This window comes from Trachinotus anak, unplaced genomic scaffold (assembly GCF_046630095.1).
Source record: "Trachinotus anak isolate AG129_WGS33_773 ecotype Australia unplaced genomic scaffold, CSIRO_AGI_Tana_v1 ptg000021l, whole genome shotgun sequence".
NCBI lineage: Eukaryota > Metazoa > Chordata > Actinopteri > Carangiformes > Carangidae > Trachinotus > Trachinotus anak.
In genome coordinates this window covers 28,700,120-28,716,249 of record NW_027273872.1, presented here as the reverse complement: position 1 = coordinate 28,716,249, position 16,130 = coordinate 28,700,120, and the positions used below count along the sequence as shown (strand labels likewise).

Below are 16,130 nucleotides of genomic sequence, written 5' to 3'. Positions count from 1 at the left end.
TGTTTTTGTTTAGTATAAGACTTTATAATGTTGGAGAATATTTTAGTTTTTTCTTGTAAATTTGTGAGTTTTTTCCTCATAAATTGACCACTTCAATCTCAGAGAATATCTGACTTTTTTTCTTGTAAATTTACAACTTTAATGTCTGAATTTGATTGACTGATTTGATTTTTTTTTTACCTACACTGCTTCTGATATACTGTCATAGCTGCGAGTTTGACAGAAATAAATAAATTCAGGTGTGGAGGAAAAACAAAGTGCAGCATGTTTGGCTGAGTGAGAACAGTTACAATCAGATTTTTCCCACATCAGTGGTGATCAGAGGCTGATGATCTTCAGAACTGGAGGACAGTCCAGAGTGAGAGAGACACTGTGCCCTTTCACACAAACTTCATCCTCCACTAGTTCTCAAATATCCACCGTCAAAGACGTTGCAGCTGCTCACAGCACCACAACCTCAACCTATTACCAGTCTCATCACAAATGCACAAAACATTCAAATATTGTGAACCCACTGACTCAACCATGAAGAAAACAGCCTTGTGCATTTCTGTTTTCACCAGTCTTCATGCAGATGCTTCTTCACTCACTCCCTCCGTTTCATTCCCTCGTTCAATAAAGCAGCCTCTCTATCTGCCTACAGTACCCTGCTCCCTCCTCAGCTCCCCTTATGGAGACTGTATTCAGAGGCCTGTTGAGACAGAAACCAATCGTGCGGTGTGTCAGCAGCCCGATAGAGAGGGACCCAGTAATGGAAGGCCTTTTAAGGCTAAAAAGGAAAAGCTAATTATGATAAAGGGGCTGTAAGTTGTGTGGTTATCACAGTGCTGGGCCTGCTGGTGCAGCAAACTGGTCCCTGCCAGTGATAACCAGGCAAAGCAAGACGCCTGGCGCTCTGTCACTGTCACTCTGCAGCTCTGTTCAGCTAAAGATGGATTTACACGCTACAACTTTTATGTCTTTTTTTTACTCATAAAGCAGGTTGTGTTCTTTGGCCCTTTAAACCTCAGGCCTGCAGCCTGTCAACGAGTCCTCATAGATTTCTTTTATTTTCCCTGTCTCAGCACTGTGAGAGTGCTGCCTCCATCTCATCATATTCATATTCTTTCATATTCAACATATTCAAAGTAGATTCATATTCAACACCAATGAACCCTTTCTGTTAAACAGTAAGTGACACAACATTTATTCCACATACCACTGCTCTGGTTATTCTGAGGCTCCATCTTCAAACAGCAGCAGAGGGACGATGCTCAGCTCGATACAGACATATCAGCTGCCAGGGCGGGGGCCACATTAGTGGTAGTAAAGTGAATGAATGTGTACATCCTCCCCCTGGCTCCCCAGTTCTTTCTCTCTGACTCTGATGCATTATGCATCACGGCTGAGCCTTGCTATCTCACCTCTCCCAAATGTGTTCACTATAAATAGTTTCATCATCTCTGTGATGATGCTTCTGTCTGGGAGCCAATGGAAACACAGGAATGAACAGACTCATTTAAATAAGGAAACAGGAAGAGGTCACATTTCAGAGGTGAGTTAACTATCACACTGTGTTTGAGTGAAAAGGTGAAATGATCAGGCCACAGGATTTGGTAATTTCACTGATGTCATTTCATGACATGTGTTCTATGTTATTTATCTCTGATAGAATGAAAACAAAGATGTTAACACTGCTGAAGCAGGAATCAGGCCACATCTCAACATGTATGTAGAAGAACCTCAGTAACAGTGCCCACAGCTGAGGCTGCAGTTCTATCAGTGAACACTAGATGGTGTGGAAGAAAACTGTGACCCAATGGGACCGTTTATGATTTTAATACATGTGCAGAAGTGTCTCACAGCCTGTTTTCACTTTGTCAGGGAGGATTACTGAGAGCAGACTGATTCTATACGTTTATAATGAAGTGTGCAGAAAGAGAAGAGGTGTGAATACTTTCTGAGCAACGCTGGTTTATGATTCAACTGGTTTTATTTAAGATGTTAAATTATATTAAATGTCTTCAAATATTTTTGAAAAAATAAAATTATTTCACTGACTCTAATTTGTCCTCTGGTTTTACAAATCACTGTTCCACTAAAGAGATAATAATTCAGAACAAATGAGACTAAACTAAACTTTACTCCTGGACTTTTTGTGTTAATCCAGGCTGAAGAAATCAATACAACCAGTGATCAATACTCCTCTGATGCTGTTCCATCAAAGTACAGGGATGTGTAACATCTGTGTCATCACTGTGTAACACACAGTCTATGGTTTGTGGTCACTTTGTCATCCCACCTCTGATTTCTGGTAGAATGCTGCCACCTGCTGGTCAGGCTCTGTAACAGTGACTAACCACTGATGTGTACATTTATTTAACCATTAGACATGTGACTTCCCTCCATAACTGACCACTAGATGATCGAATATAAAGATTATGAATTTACCCTCCATCTGCTTATTAAACCACCAGCTGTAGCTGAAGGTGCCGGTCCCCTCACACCTCACTGAAACAACCCTCTGTTCCTCCTGAAGGAGTTTACATTAAAATCACCTTGACGTAATTTGACCTCAGAATAAAAATCGTCTGACATGACCTGACAAAGTGATCAGTCTGCCTCAGACCTAGAGGCAAATCAGTGGACTGTAGTGAAGCAGACTGTCATCTTTAATTGGTCTCACAGCCGTTAGCACAGGAGGAGTTCAGCCAAACTACCAGATGTGTAGCAGACTCATGAAGAGCAGGGAGGGTTGAGAAATGATGCTCTTAAAGTCATTTCCTGTATCTGTGTCTAAGCCCCACCCCTTCAGGAGACCAGCAGGTCTGAGTCTGTTCATGTGAATGTGATCACAGATTATGACCCAAAGTGAAGCCACATCCTGACACAGAGGCTTAAAGGGATTTATATGTTAAACTTTAAATTGAGTTAAAACTGAATTAGACTAACAACAAACAACAACACTGATATTGTTATTGTTGTGTAACTGTTTTTGGAGGGAAACCAGAGAGTATTATTAGACTGATATGATCTGGTTCTGGGTTGATCAGATGTTAAGGCAGCAGATAAAAATGATGTGGCTCAGGTTTGTACTGTATCCAGTCCAGTGTTGTTGTGTTGTCTTGTGTTGATGGACAACCTTCCATCAGTTAGTGTTAAAATGTCCGAGCTTTGTGCAGCAGTCAGCTGTAACAACAGGAACAACAGATCTGTCTTTTCTTTTCCAAAGGATCGGACAGATGAGTGATAAATTAGTCTTTAACATTAGCTACTGTCCTGTCACATCTTACACCAGCTGGCCATGCCCACTTAGGAGACAGGAAGTGGATACCATTTCATACTACTGATGCAGCTTGTTATGGGTCATTTTGTTATAGAGCATCTTTGTTGAGTAATACAGAAAGTGCTTGGTTGCAGTGATTTCCTAAAAAGTTTGTGCTACTAATGTTTGTCTATATTTAAAATAATGTGTTACATCAATCACCAAAGCAGCGTGTCTGTTTTAAAGTTTATCAACCTATTTCAGAGTAAATCTTGTGTTAGCACTGTTCAGTTCTCCCTCACTCCGACAAGCTTCTGTAGAGCTGATTTTCAGAAGACAAAGGAAAAAAACAATAGAAAATGGAAAAATGTTTTTCTGTTTCCCGAAAGGAAACGAATGGAAAAAGCAATAATCAACAATCCGCTTCTGTCGTCTGTTTGTCATGTGTTAGTAAGGTGGATGCTCAAGCAGGTTTCTTCATGTACCAGTTGTGACGCTGTGTGACTCACCACTCTGCGGACCCTGGTCTTGTAGTCAATGTGAAGCTCTCTGTGTTTCTGCAGTGCACTCTCCAAAGACCTCTTCAGATCCAGAGCTCTTCTCAGCAGCTGCTCCTCTGCTCCTGCCTTAGTAAAGACCTGCGCACACACATACACACACACACACAGACAGACACACAGACAGACACACACACAAACACACAAACACACACACACAGACACTGACAGACAGACACACAGACACACAGACACACACACACACACACACACACACACAGGTTAGATCCTGGACCACTGTCTGTATCCCAACATTCATAAAATACTTTATTAGTAGTAAGTGGTGTGGTGGCAGAGTTAGCATGTTGTCCACATGTTTCAGAGATCTGAGTGGTGTATGGTCACTAACCTGAACCCAGCCCTGCACAGCTGGGAGATGTTTGGTTGTTATCAGTCTGTGGAGGTCTATCACTGTGGATACCACCGCCTCATTATCCTCCGTCTCCTTCAAATGAAAACCTGAAGAAAAAAAAGAAAGGACAACAAAATAACCTCTTATAATCAGGTTACAGGAAAGATGTCTCTTCTTGAGTTATAGCTTTGAATAAAGACTAGAAGTCTCCAGAACATTATGTCGTCACAATGAAGTTGACCTTTGACCTTTTGGGTATAAAATGTCACCACTTCATTTTATTATTATAGATATTTGAATTAGATTGTGTCATAATTAGTGAATGAATTCATGAGTTATGGCCAAAAACATGTTTTGTGACGTCACAGTGATCATGACCTTTGACCACCAAATCTAATCAGGTCTTCCTTGAGTCCAAATGAACGTTTGTGTCAAAGTTCCCTCGAGGAGTCACTGAGAACATGATTACTGCTGCTGTGGTGGAGATAAACATGTTTCATATATAATTATTCACTCAGCCACACTGTGGTAGCTACACCTGCAGAGCAACAGGTAGAAACTCCTGTTTGCCCCCTCACAGGCTGAACTCTGGAATACTCTCTGTGTTTGATGCCATGATGCATTTACCTGCTGAAATCTCCTCTTTCATCCTCACTGCAACGTTCAAAACTGGGTTCAGATCTAGAGTCTGGGAACTGGGAGTCTGGAAACTGGGATCCCAGTGAGGTCAAGGTCCTCACCCTCATGAACAGGTCGCTTTAGTGGCTGTTGTGGAGCCTGATCTTCATTAGTGAATGATGGAGCTGCAGATGTGCAGTTTCAAGGACTTCTTCTCTATGTCAGCTTAAAGATAAAAGCTACATGTAACCTGGAAGTGGCTGGACTACAACAGCAAAGACCACGTCAGGGTCCACTTCCTGTCATCAAGACCAGAAACCTGAGGCTGCAGTGGACTCAGACTCACCAACACTGGACAGGTGAAGACCTGGTCTGATGGATCTGGATTTCTGCTGAGGCAGCAGATGGTAGGGTCAGAGTCTGGATCCATGGACCAACCTGTCCAGGTGGTGGTGGTGTGATGGTGTGGGGATGTTTTCTGGACTCACTTTGGGCCCTAAAACCAATCAGTCCTGGTCTGAAGCTCTCAGTCTGTCTGAGTGTTGTTGCTGACCATGTTCATCCTTCATTGCCACAGTTCACCATCTTCTCATGGCTACTTCCTGCAGGATAATGCTCCATGACACAAACAGGTTTAAACGACATGACACTGAGTCCAGTTCAGTCTCAGACCTGGATCCAGAGTCTCAGAGGAAAGTTTCAACATCTGGATCCAGGATCTGAAGACCTGAGGAGCTACCAGAATGTTCCTAATAAAGTGATCACTGGGTGTAGACCCTGACCAGGCAATGTATCAGGTTCGCCATCTAAAGGTAATTAATCCAGTAAAGAAGCCGTGAGGTCACAATGAGAAAGTGACTCTGTGTGTGTGTGTGTGTGTGTGTGTGTGTGTGTGTGTGTGTGTGTGTGTGTGTGTGTGTGTGTGTGTGTGTGTGTGTGTGCACATGCATGCGTGTGTGTATGGCTGGTAAACTGGTGTGTCAGAGAGCTGTACCCACCAGGACTGAGGTTCAGGTCCAGACTGTAGGAGTGAGAGATGAGCCCTGAGTTCCTAATAAACAAGTCTTCATCAGAAGGCTCCTCCTCTTCTTCATCACTACTTGCCTCCTCCTCTTCATTGTCTTCCTCCTCTTCCTCTCCCTCCCTCTCTTCCTCATCTTCTACTTCTCCCCTCTTCTCCTCCTCCTCCCCCTTGTTGCTCCTCTTTCCCTTCTTCTTCTCCTCCATCATCCCTTTCTCTCCCTCTCCCATCTTCCCTATACCACAGCTTTTCTTTTCCTCCCTGCTCTCCTGTCCCTCCTCTGTCACTCCTTCTTTCCTGTCATCCCTCAGGTCTCTGCTGCAGCAGGGCTGTTCGTCATCTGAAGGCCTGCTGCTGCTCTGGATGTCTGTGAGACCAAACTCAGGGAAGAGCAGCTTCATGCAGGACTCCATCTGAGTCAGCGTGGCCTCCATCTCCTGCTGCGACTCTGACAAACAAACATGATTTAGTTTAATGTAAATCTTCAGTTCTGGTCATTTTAACTCACATAACATAACACCCCCCCACCCCCACCCCCGAAGCATCAGCACAGGTAATAACTGGCTAATCTTCATACAGTCACAGCATCAGGGCCAGGAGCAGCCTCAGTTCAGCATTAAATGCAGATCAAAAATCATTCATCTGACACTGAACAGTATTGATCATTATCAGTGATCAGGTGTTTACCCTCCATGTCTCTGGAGGCTGCCTCCACTCTCTCCCTGTAGATCCTCTCCATCCTACTCTGTCTCTCCTCCTGCCTCCTCCTCTCTGCGACAGTCCTGGCCTCAGCATCCTGGAAGTCCACCTGACGATACACACACGTCACATAACTCACATGTGGATTACAACACCGGAGCCACAGTCCAAATAAACAAGAAGTATTACTTTCAATGAGAGGATTGATCATCATCTGATACTGTTAGTAATTTCATTTTTGTGTTTTTCCTGATGTTTTCCATCAGACTTGACCTTTGTACTTCATGGCTGCTTTAATCAATATATTTATAATAACTGTGGGTCAATCTTTTTGTTTTTGATTGAAGGACTCCTGACCAGTAGCAGCTGACAGCAAAGAACTGTTTTTGTTCTTGTTATAGAGCAGGTGACTTGCTGTAGACACTTGAAGAGGCTGTGATCAAAGAGACTTCAGCTCATGTAACGCTGAAACACACTGTTCTTTGTGGACAGTAGTGATTACAGCCTCAGCTATGAGTCAGTGATTAAAGTTTCTCTGTTACTCTGTTACTCTCTCTGTTAGTCTTCCCTAATCCAATATGGCAGCGACGTTGACGTATCACAGCAGCAGACAACTAGAGGCAGACGTTACAGAAAGTGTGTGTAATAGAGCTGAGGTTTAGTGGATGCTGGCTTCAGTCTCCGTCTGTCAGCAACACAACATCAAGTGACTGAGGGTAATTTCTCACCTTCTTCACCTGTTTAAGAAAGTAGTAGCCGAGAGCTAACTTCTTATACGCCGTCCCGTAAGAAGCCTGCCACGATTGGACTGTCTGGATGGCCAGTGACCTCAGCTTCCTGGCTACTTCTTTAGGAGGAGGGAGGGGCTGGTCTGAGTCAGTCTCCACGGTCAGCTCCAAGAACTCCTGCAGAGGAGGAGTTTTGGGAGGCGGGGGGGGGCACAACACCGTTTGCTGAATCAAGTGACTGTCAACTCAAAGTGACCAGAATACCACGGAAACAAACTGCTCTCAGTCAGTACAGTCAGCGCTGTAGTGTCCAGGAGGATTAAATTCCTGCAGACAGGTAGATTCTGTGGACATACCTGGAAGTTGTCGACCAGAAGCGTCCTGAAGTGGTGTGATCTGGAGAAGATCTCACTGGCTATCTGGAAGGCTGACAGTCTGATCTCACAGTGTTCTTGGCTGAGCTGGGTCATCACCAGGTGGTACAGGTGGTCTATGCAGTCATTAGACACTCTGACAGGTGAAGGACACAGTCAACAGCGTTAGCCCCATGGTTTTTATACAGTGTCGTATCTGTGATGTGTCAGGTCAATATCAATATCCTTGTGTAAAGTCATACACTCAGTTGTCAGTTTATTAGTAACAGCCAGTTAGAACTAATGCAGTCTAACACAACAGTCCTGTAATAAATCCTCCATCATGAAGGTTCTAATGTTAGCGAGCTGTTGATGAACTGTGTGATCATTCTGGATGGTGTAATCTGTGCTGCTTTTGAACTGCACTGCACCATGCAGGAGCTGTTTCTGTTACCCTCATTGATTTTAATGTGGTGGACAAAATAATAGGAACACCTTTCAAAATAGTGCAGAGCAGCTCAACAGCAGCACAAAGTACAACCTCCAGAACCATCACATAGTTTAATCAACACCTCGTTAACACAATGTTAGCAAAATCTGAGAACAGAAACTTTCATGAGGGGGATTTGATGGAACCAGTGTTAGTCCCCTGCACACAGACAGTCTCAGTCCAGACTGTTCTGGTCTGTGGTTCCCTGATGGTGGAACCAGCTCCTATCAGAGCAGGGGCGTCCCTCTCTATCTTGAAGATCCTGTTGAAGACTCATCCCTTCAGAGAGCACCTCCTCTCCTAACACCTCTTACACCCTAACATGTCTAACTAGCTCTAACTCTGACTTTCAGTTCACTTCTTTACCTGATCTCCTTCACTTATTAAACAGATGTAGAACTGAGTTCTGACACTGAGGTCTCTACTGACCTGAAGCTGAAACTAATCCATCTCACTGACTCTCTGTGGATAGAAGAGTCTGACAGATGAGTAATTTCAGCTATGTGTTGGACAGGACAGTATACAGAGGTAGGAAATGAGGGGATGGAGAGAGGGAGAATGACATGCAGCAAAGAGTCCGGCTGGCTGGGAGTCAAACTGAGGACTCGCCTCCATATGCCCATGTGGTATAGGCCCTAACCATTAGGCTATCAGGTCGCCCCAGTTCATGCTCTCAGTACTGCTCAGCACACAGTTAATCCCTCTGTGGGAATGTCACATACTTGCAGATCTTCTTGATTTCCTTCATCTTGTCTTGGTTGAGCTGAGGCTGTCCTGACGTGGTCAGCTCCTCCACCAGCTCTGACAGCCGGTCCCTCTGAGACAGTTCCATCACTGCTCATGAACACACCTGTGAGCAGGACGTACTCATGACTACATGGAGTTTACCTGAGGTGAAGACCTCAAACAAAACCACTTAACTTTACAAGAGACAACAACATAACGACAAAACAGTCAAACAACCATGACACTGAAGAAGCTGAGTGTGAAGAAAAGTTAAAGAGACAATGATTAACAAGTGTTCCTATCTCTGAATACAATGGGGAACAGTGTATTAACATGAATGCTCTCAAATCTAAGATTATTATGCTAGAAGGTGTAAAGATGGTAAAGTCAGACTATTTCAATGTTAATTCTTTACAAGCCAACTACACTGTACTAGTCTATATAGTACAGTGCAGTTTGGCGTATGACATATTTACGTTTTAACATATTTATTGTGTTTACTTGATTTCTTAAGTGAAATAAAGTCAATCCAACATCTGTAACAAACACATTAAAAACTAGAGACGTCCATCAACCTGTTGACGTCCTGACACCTGAGGACACAATGGTTATTATCACATTATTACATTATTACATGAGTACGTTAGAGTGCAGTCTAAAGGTTAGCACTCTACTAGCTGCTGCGATGCTAACAAATGCAGCTAAATACACACAGTACTCACCAGCTGTTAGCTTGTTCTAAATCACTAAACGTGTATGAATGTTAGCCGTTAGCTCACAGCGAGCCGTGAGAGTCGACGTTCATTCATGACACATGTCGATAAATGACGTTGGCTGTTTTGTCCTGTTTTCATATCAACATCCTTTTTTAGCTTTGTTAGCTTCCAGAAGTAAACAGATATTTATTTCCGTTTTCCGCTTGAACTTCCGGTTGGACTTTTCCAATAACGCATCGATAGAGACAGTCCGTGTACTTCTTTAGAAGTGCAAATGGCCACCTACTGTGTTGGAGAGTGTAGAATCATGGCATCAAAATCAAGCATCTGAATACGGAAGAAAAAAAAGATAATCATCATAAAACCGATAATGATACTTACACCATATTCCTTAACTCTGCCTGTATTATGGACCAAACACTGAAGAGACTGCAGTCTCTCTGCAGTGTTGCTGCTGAAGTACATCTACAGTGTTTGTGCACAGTGCTGCTGTCTGTGAAACATCAGATCAACATCATCTGGTCTCAGCTCTTCTGGTGAGATTTAAGGGTGAGACTTACTGCAAAGACCACAGCACCATTTAACATACAGTCACATCATTGTGAAGACGTGTGAAAAAGTCATGTGGCCAATATACTATTAACAATGGTGTCTGACTCAGGCTCATGATAGCATTACAGCAACATCCAGATAGGAAAAAACAAAACACCACATATTCAGATGTTTCTCCGACGACTGAACAATGTCTGGTTTCATTTAAAGGTAACACTTCAGTGGACCACCAAACTCATGAAGTGTTTGTTCCAAAAAAAGACAACACAATACTTTTTAAATATTCATTTATTTTTAAATTATTAAAACTAAATAAAATATTTCACAACAGAGCCCCTGTTTTCAGAGCAGACAGACACACACACACACAAAACAGAGGTCATCAATAGAGCCTGGTTTGTCAAATTCATCCTGACTAATTTATAGATGCATCATCTATAGGGTCAGTGTCCCTCATCCCAACAATCCCATGTAGTTGACCTTGTCCTGAGGAGTTTGTCCCTCTGTGCTGGTTGTTCAGTGTCCACAGTCCACAGTGTGTATCAGTGTGTATCAATGTGTATCTGACTGTGTAATCCTCTGTCATTTAGTTTTCACTCTGACTTGCAGAGTGTCTATGAGTTCCACCATCTCTGTGAAGTAGCTGTTCTCCTCTCCTAGAATCATCTCAGACTGGACCATGTGTTGATACTGGTCTCGGAGAGACAGCAGCGAGTCCAGCAGAGAGCAGTCTGAGCGGTACTGATCCAGACATGTCGGAGCCATTGCCAATAAAGCCCGAAGAGCCTGAGAGGAAAACGGCACAAACAGTGAAGATGAGTTGTTTTCAGACACCAGCCTGTCTGTCTTAGCCTAACCCCTGAGGACGTCACACTCAGCCCACCTTCTCTCTGTGGTCGTGCTCAGTGGACTCCAGCAGCTGTGGGACCAGACTGCACCAGCCCTTCTCCAGCAGCTCCCCATCCAGAGACACCTTAGAATACTGACGTACACGCTCCTCATGAGAGGCATCCAGGACCGGGTCCAGACCTGCCTGAGAGATCAGCTCCTGTTGGAACAGACCAGACCAGCCACAGCATCACCCAACAAATCAGAGTCAGAGTTCTCATCCTGGAAGAACCTCACACACAGGCTGGCTGTTGTACCTTCTCACTGATCATGTCATATAACATGGTGACAATGCGCGTTCGCAGAACTCCGCCCCCATCTGCCTTGAAAAGCTCTGATAGGACCTGTAGTCCCCCATGTGACAGGAAGTTGTGCTGTGCGTGAGGAAAGTGACGTAGGAGGGAGGCCACAGCAAACAGGACCTGACAGGAGGACAGACAGAAGATGTTACAGCTCAGGTGTGTGTTTGACCTGGACATGAGGCTGTGATGTCAGAGGGGGTCACTACCTTCTTCTTGACTCTGAGTGGCTGAGCAGTGGCCAGCACAGTCAACAGCGTCTGCAGAGCACCGCTCTCCACTGCTTTCACCTGGACCACCGGGTTACTGCAGGACAAACAGCTGTTAGAGGGCTGATGTTCACAGCTGGATACAAACATCTGATCAGGGCAAACAGAGACCTAAGACCAGGCCCAGCTCACACTGTCCTACACTCCATCCAAACACTGCCACATACCGGCACAGAGGGAGCAACAGCAGCAGCTTATGTTGGGTGATGTTCACCCTTTAAACCACAGGCTGAGAGAGCAGCAGATATGTGCTCTGCCTGCAGAGAGGGAGTTACTACAGCATTTTAATCTCACACAGTGAAGTATGTTCAGTTACAGACAATGACGAGTAAAATTTAACATTTTACACTGATATCAATCAGAAGATATATTTGTAGTTTTAAGATCCAAAAACCATCTCAGTGTAGTTTTACATCTCCTCATCGCTTCTCTCTGGAACTATAGTAACAACAGGTCAGTCAGCCAATCAGAAGAGAGGCTCTGAGCCTCTCTTCTGATTGGCTGACTGTTTTCTGAGTGATCCAATAAAAATATAGCAGATTTCAGGTAAACACTCTGGTGTGGCTGAGGGCAGTGACTGCTTTGTTGTGACATCACAAAGTTCCAGAAGTCCTGACAGCTGGTTTTAAGGCTCAGTTTCTGAATACAGGATGTGTGCATTTCTCTGTGGACTGAGGCTTTGATACTTTCATAGTATTAATATAGAACCTAGACCTGCTTTATAATCAAAAACACATGGACATCTACCTTTAGACTGGATGGACCTTTACATTAAATTGAGTAAATAACTAATTTCACTAAAGTTAATTATGATGTTTTCCATTTTAAAGATAGTATTAGAAACTACAAATGCTATGTGAGCCTCTGTATCATGACCCCTCTTAAAGTTTACACAGCGCTGACAGCTCCACTTCCTTTTGCTCGTTAAGCCTGATACTAATTAAAGACGTCTCAGATGAGTGTGGCAACATTTCTGTCAACTCATGTCTCCTCTCATGTGAACATACAGTGAGCAGCTGTGATGTTGTGTGACGTTGAGCTCTTCAGGTGATTATATTACACCTGTAGTTCGCACCTGGCCGAAGCAGATCCCAGAACAAAGGCAGTGTTCTCCTGCAGTCTGACATCAGAGCTGTTCAGACCGTCTAGAATGACCTGAAGACCCCCCATGGAGCACAGAGTCTGAGCATTATCCACCTAGCAAGCAAACACACACACACACACACACACACACACACACACACACACACACACACACACACACACACACACACACACACACACACACACACACACACACACACACAAGTATTACTCTAACATCCTCAGAGTGGATGTGCAGACATGTGTGTGTGACTGGGTGTTTGTTGTCACCTGGTGAACCAGGTACTCCAGCTCCAGCAGGATGTTGACTCTCTGCTCTGCAGTCGAGTTGCTGCTGTTGTACAGCTCCAGCAGACGCCTCATTATCTACACAACACAACACACTTCATTCAGCTCAAAGTGACCGGTCAGGTTATCTGATGTGGGGTTGTGTATCTTGCCCAAGGACACTTTGACACGCAGACTGGAGGAGCCAGGGATCGAACCACCAACCACCACTGGATGACCCACTCTACTTCCTGAGCCACAGCCGCCCCCAATGAGGTATATTTGCAGGTAAACTTCCACCAGCACCGCAGGAAGCTGGGTTTAATGCACTGATGTAAACTGTGGTCCAGGCTGGTTTTTAATGATCTGATATTAAATTACGGCCCCACTAACAATGGATTTTAGGGGCGCCCACCATTAAGGATTAGTCCTACAGCAGAAAGGGTTCAAGCCCAACCTGTGGCCCTTTGCTGCGTGTCATCTCCTGTCCCTCTCTCCCTGACTTTCCTGACTCTCTCTCACTGCAGCTATAATAAAAGTACAAAAAATAACTTCACAAAAAAACACTGAATTTAAGACAAAACCAATATTGATAAAGAAAAGAGTGAAACAACTGATAACAACACATTGGCTGATTTTATTTATTTAAGGGATCTGGGAGGGATCAAACTGAAAAACACTGATGTACCTGAACATCTGTCTCCACCAGCAGGTCCAGCTGAGCCATGTCCCTCTTTAACTCCTCTAGGGGGCGGAACTTAGACGCCACACAGTGTCACACACACACACACACACACACACACACACACACACACACATCAGTCTAAAAAAGGTTCATATTTCACACAGGGAAGGAATATGTACAGTTGCGCACATGAATACAGGTGTTTGTATGTTTGGTCAGAGCCTGAATCAGAGTCTGAGTGATGTCATAAACATGTTGACCTCAGTGTCATGTTGGTACCTGCTGGTCTGGGTCTTTGCTCACTGGGTTCAGGTCCCCCTTCTTCATCTTCTTCATGGCCTGTTTCAGCTCATCAGGACTGAAGGACTCAGTCTCCTCTCTGTCCCTGGGAGAGACTCACTGATGATATCATGTTCATGTCCCTCTCCCAACACCACAGAAGAAGAATAAACTACTTTAACTCATACCTGTGCTCCTGGCTCCAGTATTTGAGCTGCTCCTCTCCAAGCCTGACCTCCCTCTGACCTGTCTGCAGATTCAGCCTCACATGGGAACCTGCTGGCACTGCCTGGCCTGTCTCTCACACACGCACGCACGCAGGCACGCACGCAGGCACGCACGCACGCACGCGCGCGCGCGCACACGCACACACACACACACACACACACACACACACACACACACACACACACACACACACACACACACACACACACACACACACACACACACACACACACACACACACACACACACACACACACACTTCAGTCTAAAACAGGTTCATATTTCATCTGACTGTAACAGTGCCAGTACCGGCTGCTCTACATCACCTGGTTTGAGTGTTTGCCACTGCTCAGTAGGTTGGACCACCTTTAAATTTACCTCCTCCTCATCATCATCATCATCATCACCACCATCACCACCTCCTCCTCCTCCTCCTCCCCCTGTATTCTTCACCACAGTCAGGGCAGCGTCAGACTGCAGAGACACAACAGATCACTGTATCTTTGGTGAACTGTTTCACTTTAACTCTGAAAGGTTCATTTTCTTTAATAAGATCATATTTTTTTTGTTTGTCTTAGGATCAGTTTTATTTCTCAGTAGTGGTCTCAGATCAGGACAGAGGACCTCCTCCTCAGAGTCTGTTAGTTCAGGCTTTGATGGTTCTGGATCTCTTTCCTGATGGAAAAGGGACAAACAGACTGTGACCTGGGTGTGTTGGGTCCAGGGTGTGTCAGGTCCAGGGTGTGTTGGGTCCCTGCTGATGTTGAAGGCTTTTTGTGTCGGCAGGTAGTACACACAGTGTCCAGGTTCGGGAGCCCAGTCCCCACAATCTTCTGTGCTGCTTTCACCCCCTAGACCAGGTCCTTCTGGTTCTGAGCTGACATACAGGCGTACCACACTGTGACATCCTGTGTGGTGCTCGTCTAGAAGTTAACCAGAGGCTGAGGGGAGTTTGACCTGTTACCTGTGATACTCTCTGCAGCGATGAAGCTTGTAGCTTCCTCTTATCCACACGGTTTATGAAGAACGTCAAACATTTAAATCATGACCCAGTAGAACTCACCTTCTGACCATGAGTCCTGGTTATGTGATAGCACTGCAGCACTAAGAGAAGAGCCAGGCAGAAGCAGCTGAATGAAGCTCCTCTCACACAGCTGGACGTCAGCGTCATGGAGACTGAAACACAGGAGACACACTGGCACATTAGTATTCCTGTACTCTTTCCTCTGGAGCTGCCTGCAGGATTTACAGACTCACAACACTAGACTCCATTCCCAAATCTGATGTTTTAATGCTTCAGTGTTATACTACGTAACACCATCTGTTAGCTGTGGCCCCGTCAGAAGATCATCACTTCATTAACTATTACTGATTTTGAATTGCGTTTGGTTTGTGTTTGTTCTACACAACAAGCAACGACGCACTGACCGTCTGTCAGACAACACAGCTGCAATGCTACACAACAGCTGGGATGATCGACATGTGATGGCAGGTGACGTCATGACGTTTCACATTAACTTGCCTTTTTCAGTGAAAAGAGGTGAGACGCAGGCAGATGTGGAGTCGCAGACCGATGTAAAGACGTCAGTTTGTTCCACTTCCCGCACATCACCAGCTTTTCATACTCAAATGGCGTCCGTCACTGTCCACTCGTCTCATTGGTCCACGTCATACAGCCTTCTCTCTGACGTGTTCTAGTCAACAACAGCTTTCTCTCTACCGCCACATGCTGTTATGGAGGCTCATAAATTACAGAATGTACAGCTACATTTATTCATATGTCGTAAGAAGACATACACAATATATAATAGTAATAATAACAATGTGATTTACATATGTAAGATAATAAATATGCTGTTTACTATTGTGGATAGTGAATACAATTGATTGGAGTTCTTTAGACATTTGAAATCTAACCACAATGACCACAATCTGTCCTTCCTGAGTTACACATTATGATGTCACAGTGACACCATTGGGATATAAAATCAGAATCAGAATCAGAATCAGTTTTATTGCCAAGTATGTTTTCACATACAAGGATTTTTTCTGGTG

General features: G+C 44.4%; 2 protein-coding genes across 7 annotated transcripts in view; both read right to left on the bottom strand.

The window, feature by feature from the left end:
* The window catches only part of uvssa (UV-stimulated scaffold protein A), a 38,888-nt gene extending 28,883 nt beyond the window's left edge, over positions 1 to 10,005 (bottom strand). The window contains exons 1-8 of one of the 4 annotated variants that reach the window (XM_071506963.1): positions 9,886 to 10,005; positions 8,785 to 8,912; positions 7,576 to 7,729; positions 7,220 to 7,396; positions 6,480 to 6,600; positions 5,770 to 6,240; positions 4,151 to 4,260; positions 3,754 to 3,882 (exon numbers count right to left, since the gene is read on the bottom strand). In XM_071506963.1, coding sequence (XP_071363064.1) covers positions 3,754 to 3,882; positions 4,151 to 4,260; positions 5,770 to 6,240; positions 6,480 to 6,600; positions 7,220 to 7,396; positions 7,576 to 7,729; positions 8,785 to 8,894 — 1,272 coding nt within the window. In that variant the 5' untranslated portion in view covers positions 8,895 to 8,912; positions 9,886 to 10,005. Of the gene's footprint in view, positions 1 to 3,753; positions 3,883 to 4,150; positions 4,261 to 5,769; positions 6,241 to 6,479; positions 6,601 to 7,219; positions 7,397 to 7,575; positions 7,730 to 8,784; positions 8,913 to 9,510; positions 9,716 to 9,885 lie in introns of those variants that run through there. The other 3 variants (XM_071506962.1, XM_071506964.1, XM_071506966.1) reach the window with 3 other exon arrangements.
* A 321-nt stretch (positions 10,006 to 10,326) lies between these two features.
* sil1 (SIL1 nucleotide exchange factor) lies at positions 10,327 to 15,734 on the bottom strand. Of its 3 annotated transcripts, none has more exons than XM_071506968.1 (12): positions 15,598 to 15,734; positions 15,139 to 15,251; positions 14,402 to 14,549; positions 14,036 to 14,141; positions 13,848 to 13,953; positions 13,572 to 13,640; positions 12,887 to 12,982; positions 12,588 to 12,709; positions 11,453 to 11,549; positions 11,202 to 11,366; positions 10,940 to 11,104; positions 10,327 to 10,842 (listed from the first exon to the last, which is right to left on the bottom strand). In XM_071506968.1, exons 2-12 carry the CDS (start codon positions 15,244 to 15,246, stop codon positions 10,639 to 10,641), a joined length of 1,386 nt encoding a protein of 461 aa, XP_071363069.1. In that variant the 5' UTR covers positions 15,247 to 15,251; positions 15,598 to 15,734; the 3' UTR covers positions 10,327 to 10,638. The 3 variants fall into 3 exon arrangements, with proteins under 3 accessions (XP_071363069.1, XP_071363071.1, XP_071363070.1); XM_071506970.1 differs by having other exon boundaries at positions 10,494 to 10,842; positions 13,848 to 13,947; XM_071506969.1 differs by having other exon boundaries at positions 10,494 to 10,842; positions 15,504 to 15,622.
* Between the last annotated feature and the right edge of the window lie 396 nt (positions 15,735 to 16,130).